The sequence below is a fragment of the Lithobates pipiens genome, unplaced genomic scaffold (assembly GCF_037356315.1).
Source record: "Lithobates pipiens isolate NorthernLeopardFrog02 unplaced genomic scaffold, aLitPip1_a1.2 Scaffold_18, whole genome shotgun sequence".
NCBI lineage: Eukaryota > Metazoa > Chordata > Amphibia > Anura > Ranidae > Lithobates > Lithobates pipiens.
Window position 1 is genome coordinate 129,017,361 of NW_027507758.1, and position 21,588 is coordinate 129,038,948.

Here is a 21,588-nt window from a genome sequence, read left to right on the forward strand (position 1 = left end):
GGGACAATGTTGTTGAGAAGTACAAGTCAGGGTTAGGTTATAAAAAAATATTCAAATCTTTGATGATCCCTAGGAGCACCATCAACTCTATCATAACCAAATGGAAAGAACATAGCACAACAGCAAACCCGCCAATAGAGGGCAGTACACCAAAACTCACGGACCGGGCAAGGAGGGCATTAATCAGAGAGGCAGCACAGAGACCTAAGGTAACCCTGGAGAAGCTGCAGAGTTCCACGGCAGAGACTGGAGTATCTGTACATAGGACGACAATAAGCCGTATGCTCCATAGAGTTGGGCTTTATGGCAGAGTGGTCAGAAGAAAGCCATTAATGTCAGCAAAAAACAAAATGCCACGTTTTGAGTTTGGGAAAAGACAAGTGGGAGACTCCCAAAATGTATGGAGGAAGGTGCTGGGGTCTGATGAGACAAAAATTTTACTTTTTGGCCATCAAATAAAATGCTATGTCTGGCGCAAACCCATCACATCACCATCACCAAGAACACCATCCCCATCCACACAGTGAAACATGGTGGTGGCAGCATCATACTGTGGGGATGTTTTTCATCAGTCGGGACTGGCAAACTGGTCAGAGTTGAGGGAAAGATGGATGGTGCTGAATACAGGGATATTCTTGCGTAAAACCTGTACCACTCTGTGTGTGATTTGAGGCTAGGACGGAGGTTCACCTCCAGCAGGACAATGATCCCAAACACACTGTTAAAGCAACACTTGAGTGATTTAAGGGTAACCATGCAAATGTGTTGGAATGACCTAGTCAAAGCCCAGACCTCAATCTAATCGAAAATCTGTAGTCAGACTTAAAGATTGCTGTTCACAAGCGCAAACCATCCAACTTGAAGGACCTGGAGCAGTTTTGCAAGGAGGAATGGGCAAAAATCCCAGCGGTAAGATGTGGCAAGCTCATAAAGACTTATCCAAAGCAACTTGGCGCTGTGATAGCCACAAAAGGTGGCTCTACAAAGTATTGACTTAAGGGGGCTGAATAGCTATGCACATTGATTTTTTTCTGTTGATAAAAAAAATAAACGTCTTCAAAGTTATGGGCATGTTCTGTAAATTAAATGATACAAATCCTCAATGTTAATTCCAGGTTGTGAGGCAACACCAGGTTGTGAGGCTGTGAGAGAGAGGAGTGAATATCTTTGCAAGGCACTGTATATCTCCCCAAATATGAAACAGTGGGGTTGATTTACTAAAGGCAAATAGACTGTGCACTTTGCAAGAGCAGTTGCACTCATTTTCCCAGAGCTTAAAGAATGTAGTGGAGCTCTGCTGATTTCCATCATCCAATCATAAGCAAGCAGAAACATTTTTGAAAACTTTCCTTGCACCTGATTGGCTAATTGCCAACCCCATCATCACAGGTGTTGACAGGCACCTCCAGCATGTATCAGGAAGAAAGAAATCAAATTTATATATAAATACAGTGCCTTGAAAAAGTATTCATATCCGCTGCAATTTTCCACATTATGTCATGTTACAACCAAAAACGTAAATGTATTTTATTGGGATTTTATGTGATAGACCAACACAAAGTGGCACATAATTGTGAAGTGGAAGGAAAATGATAAATATTTTTCAAATTTTTTACAAATATGTGAAAAGTATGGCGTGCATTTGTATTCAGCCCCCCTGAGTCAGTACTTTGTAGATCCACCTTTCGCTGCAATTACAGCTGCAAGTCTTTTTGGGGAGGTCTCTACCAGCTTTGCACATCTAGAGTCACATTTTTGCCCATTCTGCTTTGCAAAATAGCTCATGCTCTGTCAAATTGGATGGAGAGCGTCAGTGAACAGCAATTTTCAAGTCTTGCCACAGATTCTCAATTGGATTTAGATCTGAACTTTGACTGGGCCGTTCTAACACATGAATATGTTTTGATCTAAACAAGGGATCTTCAAACCACGGCCCTCCAGCTGTTGTGGAACTACACATCCAATGAGGCACTGTAAAACTCTGACATTCATAGATCTGACTAGACATGATGGGAATTGCAGTTCCTGAACAACTGGAGGGCCGCAGTTTGAAGACCCCTAATCTAAACCATTTTAGCACGCCCGCTATAGCTGTTAAAGGGACCAACGTACAGCTAAAGTATGATGGCAGCTGGTCGGCAAGTGGTTAATGTTGCATTTAACCACTTCCCGACCGGCGCATGCCGATGTAGGTCGGCAGTATGGCACGGGCAGGCATATTGGCATACAGGTATGTCCAATCTTAAATGCCACCCTGCCATCGCGAGTGAGCCGCCGGCAGCACACTCGCGTGCCAGTTGGGACCCCCATGAGTCCGGTCGCGGGCCCCGTGGACTTGATCGCTGCGGGCATACCCGCGATAGTCTCACGGGGCGGCTGAACTGGGAGATGCTGTTGTGAAAAAAAGCATCTCCCCATTCTGCCTAGCAACAAGTGACGCTGATCTCTGCTCCATGTGATTGGAGCAGAGATCAGTGTTCACTAAAACAAAGCCCAGCCCTTCACAGTTGGTAACACGCCCCTAGGAACACTTAACCCCTACACTGCCACCCACTGGTTAACCCCTTCATTACCAGTGTCATTTACACAGGAATCGCTGCATTTGTATAGCAGTGATTGCTGTATAAATGACAATGGTCCCAAAAATGTCCGATGTGTCCGTCATAATGTCGCAGTCACAATAAAAATCGCTGATTGCCGCCATTACTAGTAAAAAAAACGTATTAATAAAAATGCCATAAAACTATCCCCTATTTTGTAAACGCTATAACTTTTGCGCAAACCAATCAATAATCGCTTATTGCGGTTTTTTTTAACAAAAATATGTAGAATACGTATCGGCCTAAACTGAGGGAAAAAATTTTTTTATATATTTTTGGGGGATATTTATTATAACAAAAAGTACAAAATAATGCGTTTTTTTCAAAATTGTCGCTCTATTTTTGTTTATAGCGCAAAAAATAAAAACCGTAGGGGTGATCAAATACCACCAAAAGAAAGCTCTATTTGTGGGAAAAAAAGGATGTAAATTTTGTTTGGGAGCCACGTCACACGACCGCGCAATTGTCAGTTAAAGCGACGCAGTGCCGAATCGCAAAAAGTGGTCTGGTCTTAAGCCAACAAAATGGTCCGGTCTGTAAGTGATTAATATGGGCAGCACAGTGGCCTAATGGTTAGTGCTCCCAACCACGACTCTACCTGCTTATAGTTTGCATGTTCTTCCTGTGCCTGTTTGGGTTTCTTTCCACATTCCAAAGACAGATTAATTGGCTCCTGTCTAAACTAACCCTACATTGTGTATGTACGCGTGTGAGGTAGGAACTTTAAATTTGAAGCTCCTTAAGGGCAAGGACTGATGTGGATGTACTATAGATGAAAAATGCTATGTAACTTATCGGCACTATATAAATGCCTGTAATTAAATTTAAAGTGGTGTTAAACTCCGCTACTTCATTCCTAAATATCATATAATTCAGTGTAATTAGCTATTGTGAATCTTTGCACCGCCATGTCAAAGTATATATAACGTTTCTTACTTGAATAAACAATGTTTTTATAAAAGCTTCTTCTTGGTTGGGGCCGCCGCCATATTCCAACGTCCAATACCATTATAACTTTCGCACTTACACCCTCTCGATGGCCATCATCTTGTGTGTGTGCGCAGTGCTTATTGATCCAAGCCTCGTTTTTGTTGCGGGGCTACCATGGCAACCGCATTCCGCCAATCTGAGCCAACCTGCTGCTGTCTCCTGTGTTGCGCTCATCGCCTCATCAACTCCTGTGATGTGGTGGGTCACATGGGGTTAAAACTCAGCTTGTCAATGGGATCTAGTCTCGTGGGATGTTGGGGCTGACACCAGGCAAAGGAAATTGCGTAGTTCTGGCATGTAAACACCATTTTTCCAGCATGAAGAGAAATGTGAATAATGACATCATTGGCGTATGCGCATTTAATCAAACCAGGACCGAATGCTCAGAAAGGAAGGAGTTAGGTAGTGATCTACGCAGAGCAACTATTTGATCAGTTTACAATTAATAATTCTTACTAATTCAACATATTTCTATATTCTGCCACAATCTGGTTCATAACAAATACTGTATGTAAAAAATGGGCAAACATTTGGTTGTTAGTTGCAGGCTTTCATAAAACAGGAAGTGGCATGATACTGGCAAATGTTCAACTGCAAAAGGTAGAATATGAAGTGCAAATGATTTGAGCCATTTGCATGGTGCAACATTTTGAAATACAGGGCAATTGCATTCATACATTTCCCTATATGGCTTGTTGGTACTAGGTGTGAAACTTTAATGTTTTGGCTAAAATATAAATTTTTTTAGTAAGTAGGTTTTTTAACTGATTTTTTTTTTTTTTTCTGTTTCCATACATTTTTATTGAAAAAACAGTACTAAAAAATACAGTACAAACCTTTCTAAACAGTAAAAAGAAACAGAGGATAACTTCAGAGATAAGGAGGTACACATAATTACATAGTACATCAGCAGTCAGCAGTAAGGTGCATATTACCGCTGACTCATGGTCCAGCAGGCATGGTCAGGGATGTTACCTTTCCTTCACGATGCACTGTTGTTGGAGCTTGTTCCGCCACCATGACTCCAAAATGCTAGTGGTGATTCTGCCACAGCCCTCTCCTCTACCCCCTCCTGTTCTTCTTCCTCTATGGCCTCTTCTGCAGATTTGTTCTCTGAACCTGCGGTGCCCCATAAGCGTTCAAGAGGCTACGCAAGCAGTCAGGCTAAAAGATGCCATGTGGTGCTTGAGTTGGTCTGCCTAGGGGACAGGAGCCACACTGGGGAAGAGAGTCTGTCAGCTCTGCAGGGGCAGGCTCAGAAGTGGTTGATGCCACGCCAGCTTGAGCCAGGAATGGTTGGATGCCAAAATGTCACCAACCTTCTCTCCACCCTCCGACAGGGACACTTGATTGTTCCACATTTGGCACACGTCCTGAATTTGGTGATGCAGTGGTTCTTGAGCAGGTACCCAGGCTTACAGGATCTCCAAAGGCAGGCTAGAAATGTCTGTGCTCATTTCCGCTGGCCATACAATGCCAGTGCTCAGCTGGCTGACATTCAAAGGGAATGCAACCTGCCCACCAACTGCCTCATTTGTGACATGCCCACCAGGTTGGAATTGAATGTTGGCAATGCTGCAGTGGCTGCACATGAAGCAGTGGGTCATCAATGAGTACCTGTGCTAGTATGGCACCAGAACAGGGTCAGGGGAGCTCTTTTTTTTTTTTTTTTAGCCATGCCAGTGGCTACTGATCAAGGATGCATGTACTGGCTTGTCACCATTTGAGGAGGCCCCAAGGATGGTGAGCAGCGACAATGCATGCATCAGTGGCACTGTCCCCTTAGTCTTCTACATCCAGGTGCTAATGCAGTCACCACACATGGTATTGGTATGTCACCCCCCCCAATGACGCAATGAACATAAGTACAGTTATCAGAGAAAAGTGGCGTTGCCCCCAAACCATATTTGTGTACCACTTTGTTCATGTCATGGCCTTAGAACTAGGATCAGTCAGCTCTGCTCCCCGAACTGCTTAGATCCTCAGCAAACGCTGAGGGCAGCAGGGCGATAAGCCCCAGCTACAATCAGTCAAACTGTTGGGAATTGGGAGCAGGGGCGTGGCGAGGCTGTTTGCGGCTATAGATGTGAGCAGCTCAGGTGTCTCCTTAGCACTTGGTTAGCAAAGGGGACACCGATAAACAGGTGTGTAGACTTTTGCTTCTGAAATAAATTTTAAGTTAAACCCTTATAACTTTTTTGTTATGTTTAAGTTTATAGAAATAACATTAGCTACTGTTACTATATCACTTTTGAAAGTAAGACGTCTTTTCTACCACTTAATTTTTCACCGTGAGCAAGAAAAAAACACGCATACTTTTTGTGATGGATGTCGGTACTCAGGCTGAGTAGATCTGCTGTTACTGCTGCCTTGCTTCAGAGACCCTGTCACCCAGCGATTATATGTTCCCAGCCCACCCAGTCACTAGCCTTAACATAGTGTAGGGTGGGAAGAATCATAAGACTTTTATTGAAGAACAGACGCAGGTGTGTGTGTGTGTGTGTGTGTGTATGTGTATATATATATATATATATATATATATATATATATATATATATAATATGAAAAGCAGCTGCACTGGCCTAGTGCATTATCCAACAGATTTATTTAAAAATATGAATAAAATCATAAGGGTGTCTACTCGCAAACATAAGTTAAAAACATGCTTGTTAGTCCACATGTGTGGCTGTATCTAAACGGTTGCTCCTTAATCTTAATCTCGTAATAAATCTGTTGGATGATGCACTAGGCCAGTATGCCCTCTTCTCTTTTTCAATTCTCACAGCACTGTCAGGATGACCCCAGTCCTAGCGGGCAGCAAGGCATCTATGAGATTATCCATGATTTAACCAGGCCCCTGTGACACTACACAGTCCGTTGACTCTAGTACAGGAGTGTGTTGTTCTTACAAGTATATATATTCCCGGGGATGAGCTCCCCTCCTTGTTTGCATAGAGACACAGGGCGGGGTAAACTGTACATAAAATAATATGAGGCACAGGTACATTCAAGCATTTCAACAAATCTTATAAATAAAAACTGGGCACGCAGCCAACTTTGTCAGTGGGAAGGGCACTTGAGAAAACTTCCCCCTTTCTTACTCTATCTCTTGTCTTCATGCTTGGAACATGCATAATACAAACAGTAAAGGGGGGGGGGGGATAGCACTATTGACCGGCATTAACCCCATAGGCCCAGCTGGAAGAAGTGTGTCTGCCCGGTACCTTAGGAACATGGTACGGCGGTCACGCTTTATATCTGAGCAACGAAATGCTGAATGGCTAGTGACAGCAATGTTATGTCCAATGTCAGTGTTCTAAACATAGACAACCTGGCTGATTCTGGGGCCGGTACCCCAATGCAGAAAGAGGAGTTGGGACAGATGTTAAATGGGACTGGTAGTGTCACAATATTGTTGATAAATATTACTGTCCCAAGTGAAGGAGCCTCTCCACCCAGGATAACGGGTAAAACAAAATGCTGAGTTCGGTGTGGTTGTACTGTGAGTCTGCTTAGTGCAGACCAGACTGGGTTTCTTGGTCACCCTTTGCCCCTAATAGGCTCAGGATAAATTGCGCATAAGAGGGGCCTGGGGAGCTGAAAATTCCTGACCTCTTTAAGGTAAGCTGGGTTCCATGGCTGAAAGTGACTCCTGTCTTTTGAGCAATACTTTTGAGCAATTATGAAGTTGGTTTGTTGATTAAAGTTGTAAGTATTTCAGTTGGTAGTCATTTTGATTGCAGAGCTCTAAAGGTTGCACAGGGAAGTGTATTTATTAATTTATATAAATGCATTGACTTGGTTCATGTAAATTTATGCACGGTCTCGTTGTGTACTTTTTCCTTCCATAGCTTCCTGGCATTCAGTTCAGATAAGATCAGCAACTTGGTGTTCTTCTTGAAAGCTGTCAATTTTCGGGAGAGAGTGCTACAACGTGGGTTAGCTGCCAGACTCTACCACAAGGTAACCAAATAATCTCTTCATTGTGCAAAATAGGATTGAGTAATAATTCCTAATAGCAATGCCAGGTCTGCATATGTTACCTAATAAGTAACCTTTTAATGACTTAGCATATCAGTTTGTATGTTCTGGTGTAAACACATCTCTGATATTCAAACATTGTTTTATGTAATACATATAGTTGTACACCTGTACACAGCATTATCCTAAAAATCCTTAATTTGTACTTTAATTACATGTTTAATCAATGTGTTATCCTATGTGGCTTATGTGGCTAACCCTAGAAGGTATTTTTAGAGCTGAGCAGGATGGATGCACAGCATTTTTCACAGATCCTCATAAAAGAATATGACCTTGGCATATCTTTTATTTTAATGATGTTTAAGATAATGTATTGTGCAGTTATACCTTTGAAAAGTGCTACCCAAAAATATTAAATTATAAGGGATTATCTGTGTCAAAACATGGGCCAACAAGTTCAATATAATATCAAGATAATTAAAAGTTAAAGCCAAAGTTGATATTAAACCCAAAAGCAAACATTTATTAAACTGTGACTTGCCTATTCTTCTGCTGCGTACACATGACCGGTTTTCCCGTCAGAATTTTTTCCAGGTTTTTCCGACCGAGTTCCGCTGAAACTGTCTTGCGTACACATGATCACACCAAAATCCAATCGTTAAGAACGCGGTGACGTACAACACGTATGACGGGACTAGAGAAAGGAAGTTCAGTAGGCAATAGCCTCCATCTCGTACTTGCTTCAGAGCATGCACCGTTTTTGGTCCGTCGAAATAGCATACAGACGAGTGGTTTTCCCGATAGGAATTGGTTCCATCGGAAATATTTAAAACATTTTATTTCTAGGTCCGTCAGAATTTTTGTAAAAAAAAGGCAGATGAGGCATACACACGATCGCAATATACGATGAAAAGCTTCCGTCTGACTTTTTCTGTTGGACATTCCACTCGTGTGTATGCGGCATTAGATGTGTTTGCTGCATTTGTTTTCCCTTTTAGGCTTTCTTTCCTTTATTTTCATCTGTTGATCCAGCCAGTAAGTCTGTTGTGCAAATGTAGCAGTTAGAGGGTGGAGACAAACCATTTACCACTGACCGGGGTGCTTATAATGATCAGCTTTTAATTATTCCTGTAAAACCTTTATCACAAAATCAATAACTGTTTGCTCTAACTGCTTGTGTAACTGCAGTGTGAGCTGGAGTTTGTCTTCAATTTGTTAGTGTATTTAAATCTGCTAGGACATCTACCACTCCCCTTCCCCCAGACTTACAATGCTGCTGTCCAAAGGTGCCCCTGTGCTCCTTCATCCAGAGTGGGGGGGGCGATCTAATACAGGAAGTGTGTTACTGGCCAGAATCGCCAGAGGGGAAAATAAACTAAAAAAGAAACCTAATGCAGCCCCCACATCTAATGATTGGTAAGCGGTAATAAATTACATTTTTGGTTTGGGGTTTAATATTGCTTTAGGCTAGAACAGAAATACACAGAAATATATTGTGCCAAACTCAGAAGAAAGTCCCTCAATTATCTTTCTGGGCAAAGCTACAGAGCACATCATGCAGAGAAAATTTGAAACAATGGGCTAATCTAATGACAAGCAAGAATCTTTCTACCAGCAAGGGATAAATAATTGCTGGCCTTTCCTGACCCACCTCAAGTGTTCATAATGCAAGCTTAAGACCCCGAGTGATTTTCTGCTTGAAGCTTGTATCTCTAAAACGCTCAACAAGCCAGTGGCCCCTGTTCACATATGAGGCTGGGTTCACACTATTGTGAATTGGATGCGGATTTCTCCATATCCAATTCGCTTGACAGGAGACTGTGACTAGATCTCAATGAAGCCAGTTCACACACCTCCAGGGCAACCTCGGAACGCACTGGAAAGGGTGCAGTGCGTCTTTGGCTTAGTTTTAGGTCCAAATTTAGCCAAAAATTTGGACCTAAAATGGTAAACGGGAATGCACCGGACCCTCTGCTGTGCCCCATGGCCGCACATAGTATGAACCCAGCCCAGATTCAGAGTATTCTGTTGCCTGAAGCTCAAAAAAGTACATGAGCTTCTTTTTGGCAGATTACAAGCATTTTTTGCCCCATAGACTTCAATAGAATCTCCTGACTTGAGCATTTTACAAATAATTTGTCGCTTGTTTTCTGCTCAAACAGGAGCTCTCCACCCCTAATTTCCTCTCCCTCTCCTCACCCTAGTGCTTTCTGCTGGCTAAACAAAAGCGCTTTAAGCTGTAAAACGCTTGTAATACACTTCTAAAACATTTTATAAAATGCTTGGAAAAAGCTGCAAACATGCTTAAAACAATGCCAGAGATACACAAGTAAATCCCTACGCTCGTGTATGAATGGAGCCTAAGGCCGCGTACACACGCGGACTGTTGGCCCAACTTTGTCCGTCCAACAGTTTGAGCGAACAGTCCGCTCAAACTTAGCATGGACGGACATGGCCACACACGACGGACGAACAGTTTGCTGAAACCGTGCGCGATGACGTGAACGGCACGTACGACGGGACGAAAAATACGACGTCCTATACACTGCAATGCAACCTTCCGACGTGGAAATCCTTTCTGAGCATGCGCGAGACTTAGTTGGCCGAACAAGCCTACACACGAGCGAACAGTCCGCTGAAACCTTGTTTCAGCGGACAGTTTTTCGGAATTTCCGTAAGACCTTGTTCGTCCAACTGTCCGCTGAAACTGTCCGCTGAAGCCCCACACACGAGCGGACTGTCCGCCCAAACACTGTTCAGCGGACAAGGTTGGGCGAACAGTCCGCGCGTGTGTACGCGGCCTAAAAGATTTTGTACAAAATTTCTGAATGCTCGTAATATGGAAAATACTTACTAAGAAAGAAAATGAAAGCCCTTTTAGAGTTCGCCAAAAAACATATAAAGGTCTTTCAAGATTCCAAAAACAAATGTTCTTCGACCTTATGAATCAAAAATAGAACTTTTTAGGCTTCTTCTTACAAATGATTAAAGTGGTTGTAAACCCTTACACACCACTTTTACCTACAAGTAAGCCCATAATAAGGCTTACGTATAGGTACTGGAATATCTCTTAAACCTGCAAGGTTAAGGAGATATTTATCATATACGCTTGCGCATACGTCATTGGCGCTTGCGCACTAAAAGGGCACGATCGTGCCATTTCTATAGGGCCGTGTCGTGATTGTAGGCTCCCACGCGCGGGAGTGACGTCATGCGACTCCGGCCAGTCACATAGCCAGAGTCCATGGCCCCGGAAGGAAGAGGGGTGAAGGTGGACGCGGCCACCTGGGACCTCTGGGACATTGCGGGCTTCGTTTGCAGGTAAGTGCAACATGATGTGATGCATACTAGCACATTATGCTTTTAATTTGCAGGGGAATAAAGAGGAAGTAAAACCCATCAGGGTTTACCTTGTTTATTGGCGTATAACGCACACTTTTTTCCCCTTAAAATCAGAGGAAAATTGTGGGTGCATGTTATACACCGATCCCTGCTGTCTCTGAGGGAAGAGGAGCGAACGCCATTGAATTACATAGAGCCGTGATCTCCTGTGTAACCAGCGCACCGTCACTCACAGCCACTCTTCCTGGCTACGCATTGGGCCACTGTTCTATCATATGAGTAGGGTCAGGAGGCATGGCTGTGAGTGGTGGAGCGCCGGGTACACAGGAAATCGCGGCCCTGTGGAATTCATCAGCGCTCGCTCCTGCTCTTCCCTTGGAAACTGCAGGGATAATCCAATGCTGGCGAGGCTGCAATGATGGGAAAGGTGAGGCTGCAGATGGGCACTGAACAGGCTGCATTGTTGGCCAATTTAATGGCTGCAGGTGGGCACTGAGCAGGGTGCATTGGTGAGCTGTGACCCTAATTTTGCTTCAAAGTTCTTTATTTAAAATGTATGTTTTTTCTTTAAACTTCCCTTTGTTTTAACTGGCAATTGCGCGGACGTGTGATATGGCTCCCAAACAAAATTAATGTCCCTTTTTCCCCACAAATAGAGATTTCTTTTGGTGGTAATTGATCACCTCTGCAGTTTTTATTTTTTGCGCTATAAACAAAAAGCGTCAATTTTGAAAAAGGCAGAAAGGGGAGATGCTTGTTTACATTACCATCTCCCCGTTCTACCTCTCCGTGAGGTGATCGCAGGTATGCCTGTAGACATCAAGTCCGCGGGACCCACTGTCGGACTCATAGAGCCCGCGGTGGGCACGCATGCGCCTGCTAGCCAAGCCTCGCGAGATCATGTACAATAATGTGATTTCGCACAGCGGAGCCAACCTGCCGCAAAAAAAAACTGCGGCGGCTGGTCCGCAAACGGTTAAACAACGGTCATTTGGTTTGTAAACTGTAACAACGAACTTACCTGTTAGGACACTTTTAGTCTTTTAAATATACCATTGAAAGAGTTTTCCTGTATCTATTTCTATATGTTCAAAAGATACCTGTTGATTTTCCAAACAATCTTGTCAGCTGTTTAGAGTTCTTGTGCCTGTGCCGGCTGTTATCAGTTACATTGTTCTCAGATTTCATTTCAATGCCCATCCCCTCTTGGTTATGGAAAAGAGGAATACTGTGACAACTCTGCCCCACCATAGATACAGTTTAATGAGTGAGTGTTGTCATCTAGAAGAGGATTTGCTTTACTGTCAGGATTACCAGATAAAAATAAAGGAAGCAAAGCCTGAAAAAAAGAAAACAATACAGTCACCACATCTAGGTACTAATAAGCTGCAATACATACAACTTTTGGGCTTGGATACATTTTGAGCATAGCAACGATGTTTGTGAGACTTTGGGGGAGATGTACTAAAGCCGGTGCACTCAGATACTGGCACAGCTGTGCATGGTAGCCAATCAGCTTCTAATCTCAGCTTGTTCAATTAAGCTTTGGAAATAAAACCTGAAAGCTGATTGGTTTCTACGCAGAAGTGAGCCTGATTTTGCACTCTTCAGCTTTAGTAAATAAACCTCTTAGTACTTCTGTGCCTTTAGATTTTTATTTGAGAAACAATTATTTCCTCTTCGTATCAGAAAATGGCTGTCAGCCCTGGAGCTGAGTCTGAAGCACAGCTGGGCTGAGCAGCAAGATAAGTTATGGAAAGGTCTAGTCAAAATCCTGACCTCAATCCAACTGAGATGTTGGCAAGTCCTATAGTGCTAGAAAACATACGCATTTCATTGACTAAGTGATCTGAATGAAGAAGTCTGCCAAAAATTATCTGCATCGATGTAAAACCTTTGTTGACACCCAGAGCAAGTGTGTAGTTAATTAATGTAGCTAATGGCTGTGCATCTGGTTACTGACTGTGAAGTATTTTTTTGTTGTTTTTTTTTTGTTTTATTAAATTTTTTTTGTTCTTTATAAGGCTGGGTTCACACTGGAGCAATGCGGGAACGTTGCGAATCCGCTGCGTTTTCCCGCATCGCATGCCCTATGCAGGCTGCTGGGAGTGTCAGTGAAATGTTAATGACACCCCCAGATCAGTTCGCATATCGCAGTGCGATCTGCAAACTCGGACAGGAATCGGTGGTGTGAACACCCATGCGATCCGATTCTGCTGCGGACCAAAAAAAGGGTCCCGTGCGAGTTTGCGGCGGGTGCGATGCAAATTCAGTCATACTATCTGTATGGCTGAACTCGCATCGCACAGAGATCGGATGTGATTTGCACTGCAGTGCGGTGCGAATCACATCCGGTTCTCGCTGCCGCAGCGGTGTGAACCCAGCCTAATAGTTAATTTTTATTTTCATAATAATTTTAATATTTTAAGGGGAAAGTGTGTGTGTGTTTACAGACGTGTGTTTATAGACGGTTACAGCGCGGGCTTAGATTGCTGAGAAGGCGTCCATGTACGTCCTCCCGTGCTCACGTGGCCCGCGTGCCCTGCGATCACCAAGTCCTTGGGACTCAGCTGATCACAGATTTATTAAAGGCAGATGCCTGCCCTTTACCACATGATCAGCTGTCAGCCAATGACCGCTAATCACATGATGTAAACAGAAGTCTGTAATCGACCTTTTGTTTTCCTCGCGCTGACAGCATGAGGAGAAAAAAATAAAGCTGATTGCCAGCTTCTGTAAGAAGGACTTCGGTCCCACACAGTAGACACAAATGCTAACCAGTGCCCTCCAGTGCCACCTACCAGTGCCCATCAGTACTGCTAACCAGTGCCACCTATCAGTTCCCATCAATGCTGCCAATCAGTGCCTCATCGGTGCCACCTATCAGTACTGCCTATCTGTGCCACCTATCAGTGCCCATTAATTCCACCTATCAGTACCACCTCTCAGTGCCCATCAGTGCAGCCTCATCAGCACACATCGATGAAGGAGAAAAATTACCTGTTTGCAAAATTTTATAACAAACTATAAACATTTTTTTTTGTTTTGTTTAGCAAAAGTTCTACCAGACTAATATTTTTCAGTAAAAGTAAATAAATGAAAGCCAAAAACAACCAAATTATTACAACAAAAACTAAAAAAAAAATACAAAAACTTACCAAAGACCCCATCTTCCAAGTGCTTTCTGCAGTGCTGCCACCTGGTAAAGCTGAGTATTCCAAATGCTGTGAGAATGCACTGTAGTACTGCACATTTCCTTGCAAAGTCCACTTTAAGAATCTTTTCAGGAATTGCTTGGAAAACATTGAATATTTGTTAAGTACTTTTGTTTTGTGGTTGTGGGTTTGGGTTTGATTCCAACCAAGGACACTATGCAGTCCTGACATGAACCTGATATAGTTTCCCCATATTTGTGAGTTTTCTCCGATTGCTCTGGTCGCCAACATTTATACTAGGCCACTATAGTAAGTGGCAGACTAGCCAATAGCAATTGAGAGACTGTAAACACTTCTATACTGGTCTCGATGGAGGTATCTGAAGTTGCCATCTAGGCCAGAGATATTCATTTTTAGTAGCTCTGTGTTTCCGCTTGGCTTGACTGCTGATGTTATGCATGTGATCAAATAAATAAAAAAAAAACAGACATGGAATTTCTTTGCGTGTTTTGATGTATAACACAGAAACAAAGCCCTGTGCTAATGGATGTGGTTGTTTGAAGCTTACCCTTGTCATAATCCTATATTGTATTGTGGAAATATTTCACCAGAGTACAGTAGGTATCTCTAAAGGATCATTTCAGGTCAGCGAAACAGTCACCTGAGGATTCGTTCCACTTTCAAGGTGAGTTGTTACATTGCATCTTTTTGTGGATTCTCAGCAGAGATTTCAAAGGATAAGAAAAGAAGTTTGAAATCTCAGACATGCTTTAGATCTCATTTCGTCATATGTCAGCAAAGCTGCAAACAGGAAATTCAAATTCTTCTATAGCTTCCCATAGCTAATGTCTAAGCAGCATTTAGTGGTTGGCCTAACAGATACATTTTGATCAGTGAGATCAGCAAAATGTGCTAACAGCTATGTAGTGTGTGTTACTTAAAGGGTAACTCCACTTTTGTGCGGAAGAAAAATAGCAAATAAAAAAATAGCATATACAATTGCAACGTAAGTCGCATTGAATGTTATTAAAAATTACTTTTTCTTGTCAATCTGCAGCTCTGTAATTTTCTGTAAATGCAATATGGCTACCTGGAGGTGCTCTGTACACAGAATGTGTACAGAACGCCCCCCCCCCCCCCCCGAAACATAATTTCTTGCTTGTGTAATTTTCACTGATTTTACCCAGAAGTCTGCACTAAGATGCAAATCAGATTTCAGGCATCCTCTGCAACAAAAAATTCATTTTTGGTGAGATACCCCCAATAGGAAATCACATCTAAAGGGATGCAGAACCTGCAGTTTTCCACATTTGAGCCCTGCAGGTGCAGTAGCTGATTGATAATTAAGAAACCGCTCCCATTAGATTACTTTACCACATGGACACAGACAAACACACAGGGATTTCTTCAGAATAACAGAATAACAAAATTAGGATTCTGCAACAATTATATGATAACCCTAAGGCAGGGCTCGACAAATCCCAGGCGCCAGGTCGCCGTTGTGACTAGAAATTGTTCCCTGGCGCCTGGATTTTTGTCACTGACAGGTACCTCTGTTGCTCTGTGTCTGGTGCCTCCAGACACAGAGCACTGTCTGGTAGTCGGGATGGAGCAGGAAGAGAGCGGCTCAGCAGCCTCTGACATCCTCCTCCCTTCTCCACACACTGTTGGCAGAGCAGCGCCGCAGTGTGTGAAACTGTGTGTAGAGAGGAGCTGTCAAAATTGAGGCTGAATGTCGGGGTGGGTGGGACCCGGTGGGTGGGACCCGGGGTGGGCGGGACCCAGCTTTCCAACACCAGCCAATGGGATGGGATCTGGGCAGGCCGATACGTGTATATGGCCCCTCCCCTTTCTTAAGCAGCCCAATCATTTGCTGGATAGCTCCAGGGTCCCGCCCACCTCTGACATCACGCTGAATTTGTAGGCTCCTCTCTCTCCATACAGTTTCACACAGTGCAACACTGCAGGGAGCATTCAGTTTCACAGTTACACTATCGGCTGTGAAACCTGCCAGTGCCACCTGCCAATGCCAATTAGTGCCACCTGCCAGTACCATCCAGTGCCACCTTCCAATGCCAGTTAGTGCCACCTTCCAGTGCAATCCAGTGCCACCTGCCAATGGCAGTTAGTGCCACCTGCAAATGCCATCTGCCAGTACCAGTTAGTGCCCCCTGCCAGTGCCCTCTGCCAGTGCAATCCAGTGCCACTTGCCACTCAGTGCCAACCAGTGCCACCTGCCAGTGCAATCCAGTGCCACCTGCCAGTTAGTGCCACCTGCCAGTGCCAAGCAGTGCTACCTGCCAGTGCCAATCAGTGCCACCTGCCAGTGCAATCCAGTGCCACCTACCAATGTCAGTGCCACCTGCCAATGCCATCTGTCAGTGCCACCTGCCAATGCCATCTGTCAGTGCCACCTGCCAATGCCATCTGTCAGTGCCACCTGCCAATGCCAGTTAGTGCCACATGCCAATGCCATCTGCCAGTGCCACCTGCCAGTTAGTGCCACCTGCCAGTGCCAAGCAGTGCTACCTGCCAGTGCCATCCAGCGCAAATCAAGTGCCACCTGCCAATGGCAGTTGGTGCCACTTGCCAATGCCAGTTAGTGTCACTTGCCAGTGCCCCCTGCCAGTGCAATCCAGTGCAACCTGCCAGTGCCAGTTAGTGCCACCTTCCAATGCCATCTGCCAGTGCCAACCAGTGCCACCTGCCAGTGCAATCCAGTGCCACTTGCCAATCTGTGCCACCCATTGCCATCTGCCAGTGCCACCAGCCAGTGCAATCCAGTGCCACCTGCCAATGCCAGTTAGTGCCACCTGCCAATGCCAACTGCCAGTGCTACCTGCCAGTTAGTGCCACCTGCCAGTGCCAAGCAGTGCCACCTGCCAGTGCAATCAGTGCCACCTGCCAGTGCAATCCAGTGCCACCTGCCAATGCCATTTAGTGCCACCTGCCATTGCCATCTGCAGTGCCACCCATTGCCACCTGCCAGTGCCATCCAGTGCAATCCAGTGCCACCTGCCAATGCCAGTTAGTGCCACCTGCCAGTTAGTGCCACCTGCCAGTGCCAAGCAGTGCTACCTGCCAGTGCCAATCAGTGCCATCCAGTGCAACCTGCCAGTGTAATCCAGTGCCACCTGCCAGTTAGTGCTGCCTGCCAATGCCAGTTAGTGCCGCCTGCCAATGCCAGTTAGTGCCACCTGCCCATCAGTGCCACATGCCAGTGCTGCCCATCAGTGCCACCTGCCAGTTCCCATTAGTGGCACCTCAGTGCTGCCTATTGGTGCCCATCAGTGCCACCTGACAGTGACCATCAGTTCCAACCTCAATGCCGCCCCATCAGTGCCCATTAGTGCAGCCTATCAAAGCACATCAGTGAAGGAGAAAAAAAACTTGTTTGCAAAATCTTATAACAAAACAAAAGTAGATTTTTAAAAAATAAATTTAAATATTGTCTTTTTCTCTTGGCATCAGGCATGAACAATTCTTATTGTCCGATGCCCCAGACATGCAGTTCTGGACGCTGGGCAGAGGATTTAAATAACTGGCTCCTAACTTTTTCAGCTGGCTCCTAGATTCAAAGCAAATTTGTCAAGCCTTGCCCTAAGGCATATGTAAAATATACAGGGTATAAATCAAATCCATTTAACCACTTAAAGAAAATTATTTAGAACCCCAAACATTATAATTTTTTTTTTGAACACCCTAGAGAATAAAATTGCAGTCATTGCAATACTTTGTCACACCGTATTTGCCCAGCTGTCTTACAAGCGCACTTTTTTTGGAAAAAATACACTTTTTTGAATGAAAAAATAAGACATCAGTAAAGTTTGCCCAATTTTTTTTTATATTGTGAAAGATAATGTTATGCCGAGTAAATTGATACCCAACATGTCACGCTTCAAAATTGTGCCTGCTCATGGAATGGTGACAAACATTTACCCTTAAAAATCTCCATAGGCGACGTTAAAAAAAATTTCTACAGGTTGCATGGTTTAGGTTACAGGGGAGGTCTAAGGCCAGAATTATTGCCCTCTTCCGCCGCCGATAAGTGATCTTACGGTGACCATCTTATCTTGTAGCAGACTGCCCGCTGAAGAAGAGGATATCGGGGTTATGGCAGCTAGCTGCTGCCATAACGATATCCTTCTTCAAAGTCATGACATAAAACGATGGTGAGCAGTCCAGAAGTGGTTAATATCTGCAGAGGTACAAGACAGGGTTGCCCACTATGCCCACTTTTATTTGCCTTACTTATTGAACCTCTTGTCCAATCTATTCACTCTGATCCTTCATTTAGAGGTCTTGAGTTAGCTGGACGTCATCACAAAACCTGTCTTTTTGCAGACGACATTTTACTCTTTATGTCCTCCCCACATATCTCAGCTCCTAATCTTATCGAAAACTCAGTCATTTCGCTCATATTTCTGGTCTAGTCATTAATCCCCAAAAGTCTATGGCACTAAATATTTCTCTATCTCCTTCAGCTGTACAACAGGCACAAGCATCTCTCTGAATTCTTTAGGGCTAATTTCCCACCCATCTTGCGTCAGATTACCAATTTGTTAACTCAGTGGTCCTCTCTCTCCATATCTTGGATAGGTAAAATCAGTGTTATTAAAGTGGCTATACTACCTAAAATTCTTTATCTCTTCAGGGTTTTACCCATCTCGGTCCTAACATACTTTTTAAGAATATTGCAGAGTAAATTAACAACCTCTGTTTGGGGTTCTTCAAAACCCCGTTTGCCTAAACATACATTATATCTTCCAAAACTTAAAGGTGATGTCAGATTTCCTAATTTATCTACCTAATATCATGTGGCTCATTTGGCACAAATACCTAAATACCATGCAACCAATGAAATACCACTCTGGGTAGCTCTAGAATCTATAGCTTGTGACCCATTATCAATATCTAACCTCTTATGGTCACAACCCTCTGACCGGAAAAAACTTACAAATCTGATTACCAAACATTCCCTTGCAATATGGGACAGATCTAAATTGATATTTGGCCTACAATCTCCCCATAATCCACAAAATTTCCTAAAATGTTTAAAGCATGGACCACTTCTAAATTAACCCAATTACATGATCTTATATCCTCTAATTCTTTTAAAACGTTCCCTGAGACCTATGTAATATACATGGACTTCCAAACTCAGAAATCTTCCGATATCTCCAGATTAAAAAAAAATGTCATGCCTAATATTCATGGAGGACTTGCACTTGATAAATTATCTTATTTTGAGAATATATGTAAACATAACCCCCATACAAAAGTACTTATTTTGAACCTTTATGCCCAACTCATTTTTAAACCGGATTCTAGTCTGCCCTCATATGTAGCTAAGTGGGAATCTTATCTTGGATTTTCATTGGAAACAGCAGAATGGGACAAGATTTGGACTACTACAAAATCTTTCTCCCAAAATATAGTTGCTTTAGAAACTAATTACAAAGTACTTACATGTTGGTACTTATTCCCTACCAGAATTGCGAAATTTGCCCCAATTACTACTCCTCTTGTTTTCGAGGCTGTACTGAATCTGGATCACATCTTCATATATGGTGGACTTGTCCAATTGTCCAAAGATTTTGAGAAAGATATATTCCACATGATTTCGACATTATTTGCAGAATCCATCCTTTCTGATCCTTTGATAGCACTTTTGAATTAAAAAACCAACAACCCTCTCCAGTAATCAGTTCAAACTCTTACTACAGATCACTACAGCCATGAAACAAACAGTCGCTAAAGCCTGGAAATCCCCTAGCCTGGTATTAACTGAAACTAAACATAGAATTCATCAAGCCATGATTCATGCCAAAATAGAGGCTATAATTCATGACAAAATATGAAAAATGGCTCCCTTAGACGACACACTATTTGCCTACTAACTTTAAGGAATCCTTGTTGACGCCTGTGTAAATTTTCCTTACATTTTCATTATTTCCATGCTTATCATATGACTGAAACCACACCTTGCCTCGAAGATCCCTTCTTTTCCATTTTCTTTCTTCTCTTTTATTCCTTTTCGAAACCTTTCGCTACTTTATCTGTCTTTTTCCTCTCTTAGGCCGCGTACACACGGGCAGACTGTTCGCCCAACCTTGTCCGCTGAACAGTGTTTGGGCGGACAGTCCGCTCGTGTGTGGGCTTTCAGCGGACAGTTTCAGCGGACAGTTGGACGGACAAAGTCTTTCGGAAATTCCGAAAAACTGTCCGCTGAAACTGTGTTTGAGCGAACAGTCCGCCCGTGTGTGGGCTTGTCCGCTGTACTTTCGAAATGAGCGGACTGTTCCCGCTCGGAAAGTCCGCCCATTTCGAGCGCGTGTACAGGTAGGCGGGGCCCGCGAAGGAGACGTCGCGGGCTCCGCCGCCTGGAATGGGCTTAAAGGGGAACCCCAACGCCGAAAAAAATCGGCGTGGGGGTTCCCCCCAAGTCCACACCAGACCCTTGTCCGAGCACGCTACCCGGCCGGCCAGGAAAGGGGGGCGAGCGAGCGCGCCCCCCCTCCTGAGCCGTACCAGGCCGCGTGCCCTCAACATGGGGGGTGCCTTGGGGAAGGGGGGGCCGCGCGGCCCCCCCACCCCAAAGCACCTTGTCCCCATGTTGATGAGGACAAGGGCCTCTTCCCGACAACCCTGGCCGTTGGTTGTCGGGGTCTGCGGGCGGGGGGCTTATCGGAATCCGGGAGCCCCCTTTAAGAAGGGGGCCCCCGGATACCGGCCCCCCACCCTATGTGAATGAGTATGGGGTACAATGTACCCCTACCCATTCACCTGTGAACTAAAGTACAATAAAAAACACAACACAGAGAAAAAATATTTTATTGCACAGCTCCGGGGGTCTTCGGGGGTCTTCTCGCCGGACTCCTCCGCTATGTGTGTGTAGCTCTTTTGCTAGCGGAGGAGTCCGGCTTTCTTCCTCCCCGCCGCCGGCCTCTTCTCCCGACTTCGGGGGTCTTGTCCCCCTCTTCGGTTCTTCTGCCGGGCCACCGCGCCTGGTCCGGTGGCCCGGTCTTCTGTCGCCGTCTTCCGTTCTTCTGTCGCCGCCTTCCGTTCTTCTGCCGGGCCACCGCGCCTTCTTGTAGCTCTTTTACAGGCGGTGGCCCGGTCTTCTGTCGCCGCTGTCGTCGCCGCCGCCGCCGCCTTCCGTTCTTGTTCTTCTTCTTGTTCTTCTTCTTCTTCTCCTGGAGATGTTGACTCGACGATCTCTCCGGCCGGAATGCCAGAGCCGCGCTGTGCGGTCACTTATATAGTGACAATGGGGCGGTGTCACATGGTATATGTCACATGGGTTGGTCACATGGTGACCCCGCCCCCTTACGATGTCATAGTCCCCATGTGACATCAACCCATGTGACCAACCCATGTGACATATACCATGTGACACCGCCCCATTGTCACTATATAAGTGGCAGCGGAGCGTGTCCCTGGCATTCTGGCCGGAGAGATCGTCGAGTCAACATCTCCAGGAGAAGAAGAAGAAGAACAAGAAGAAGAACAAGAACGGA

At 44.5% G+C, this 21,588-nt stretch overlaps 1 protein-coding gene across 1 annotated transcript in view; it reads left to right on the top strand.

Annotated features, from left to right (window-relative positions):
* ACOXL (acyl-CoA oxidase like) overlaps positions 1 to 21,588 on the top strand; it is a 477,525-nt gene that overhangs the window by 344,915 nt on the left and 111,022 nt on the right. Inside the window, exon 15 of the mRNA XM_077486109.1 lies at positions 7,442 to 7,553. Within this exon, the coding sequence (XP_077342235.1) occupies positions 7,442 to 7,553 (112 nt within the window). The remainder of the gene's footprint in view (positions 1 to 7,441; positions 7,554 to 21,588) is intronic.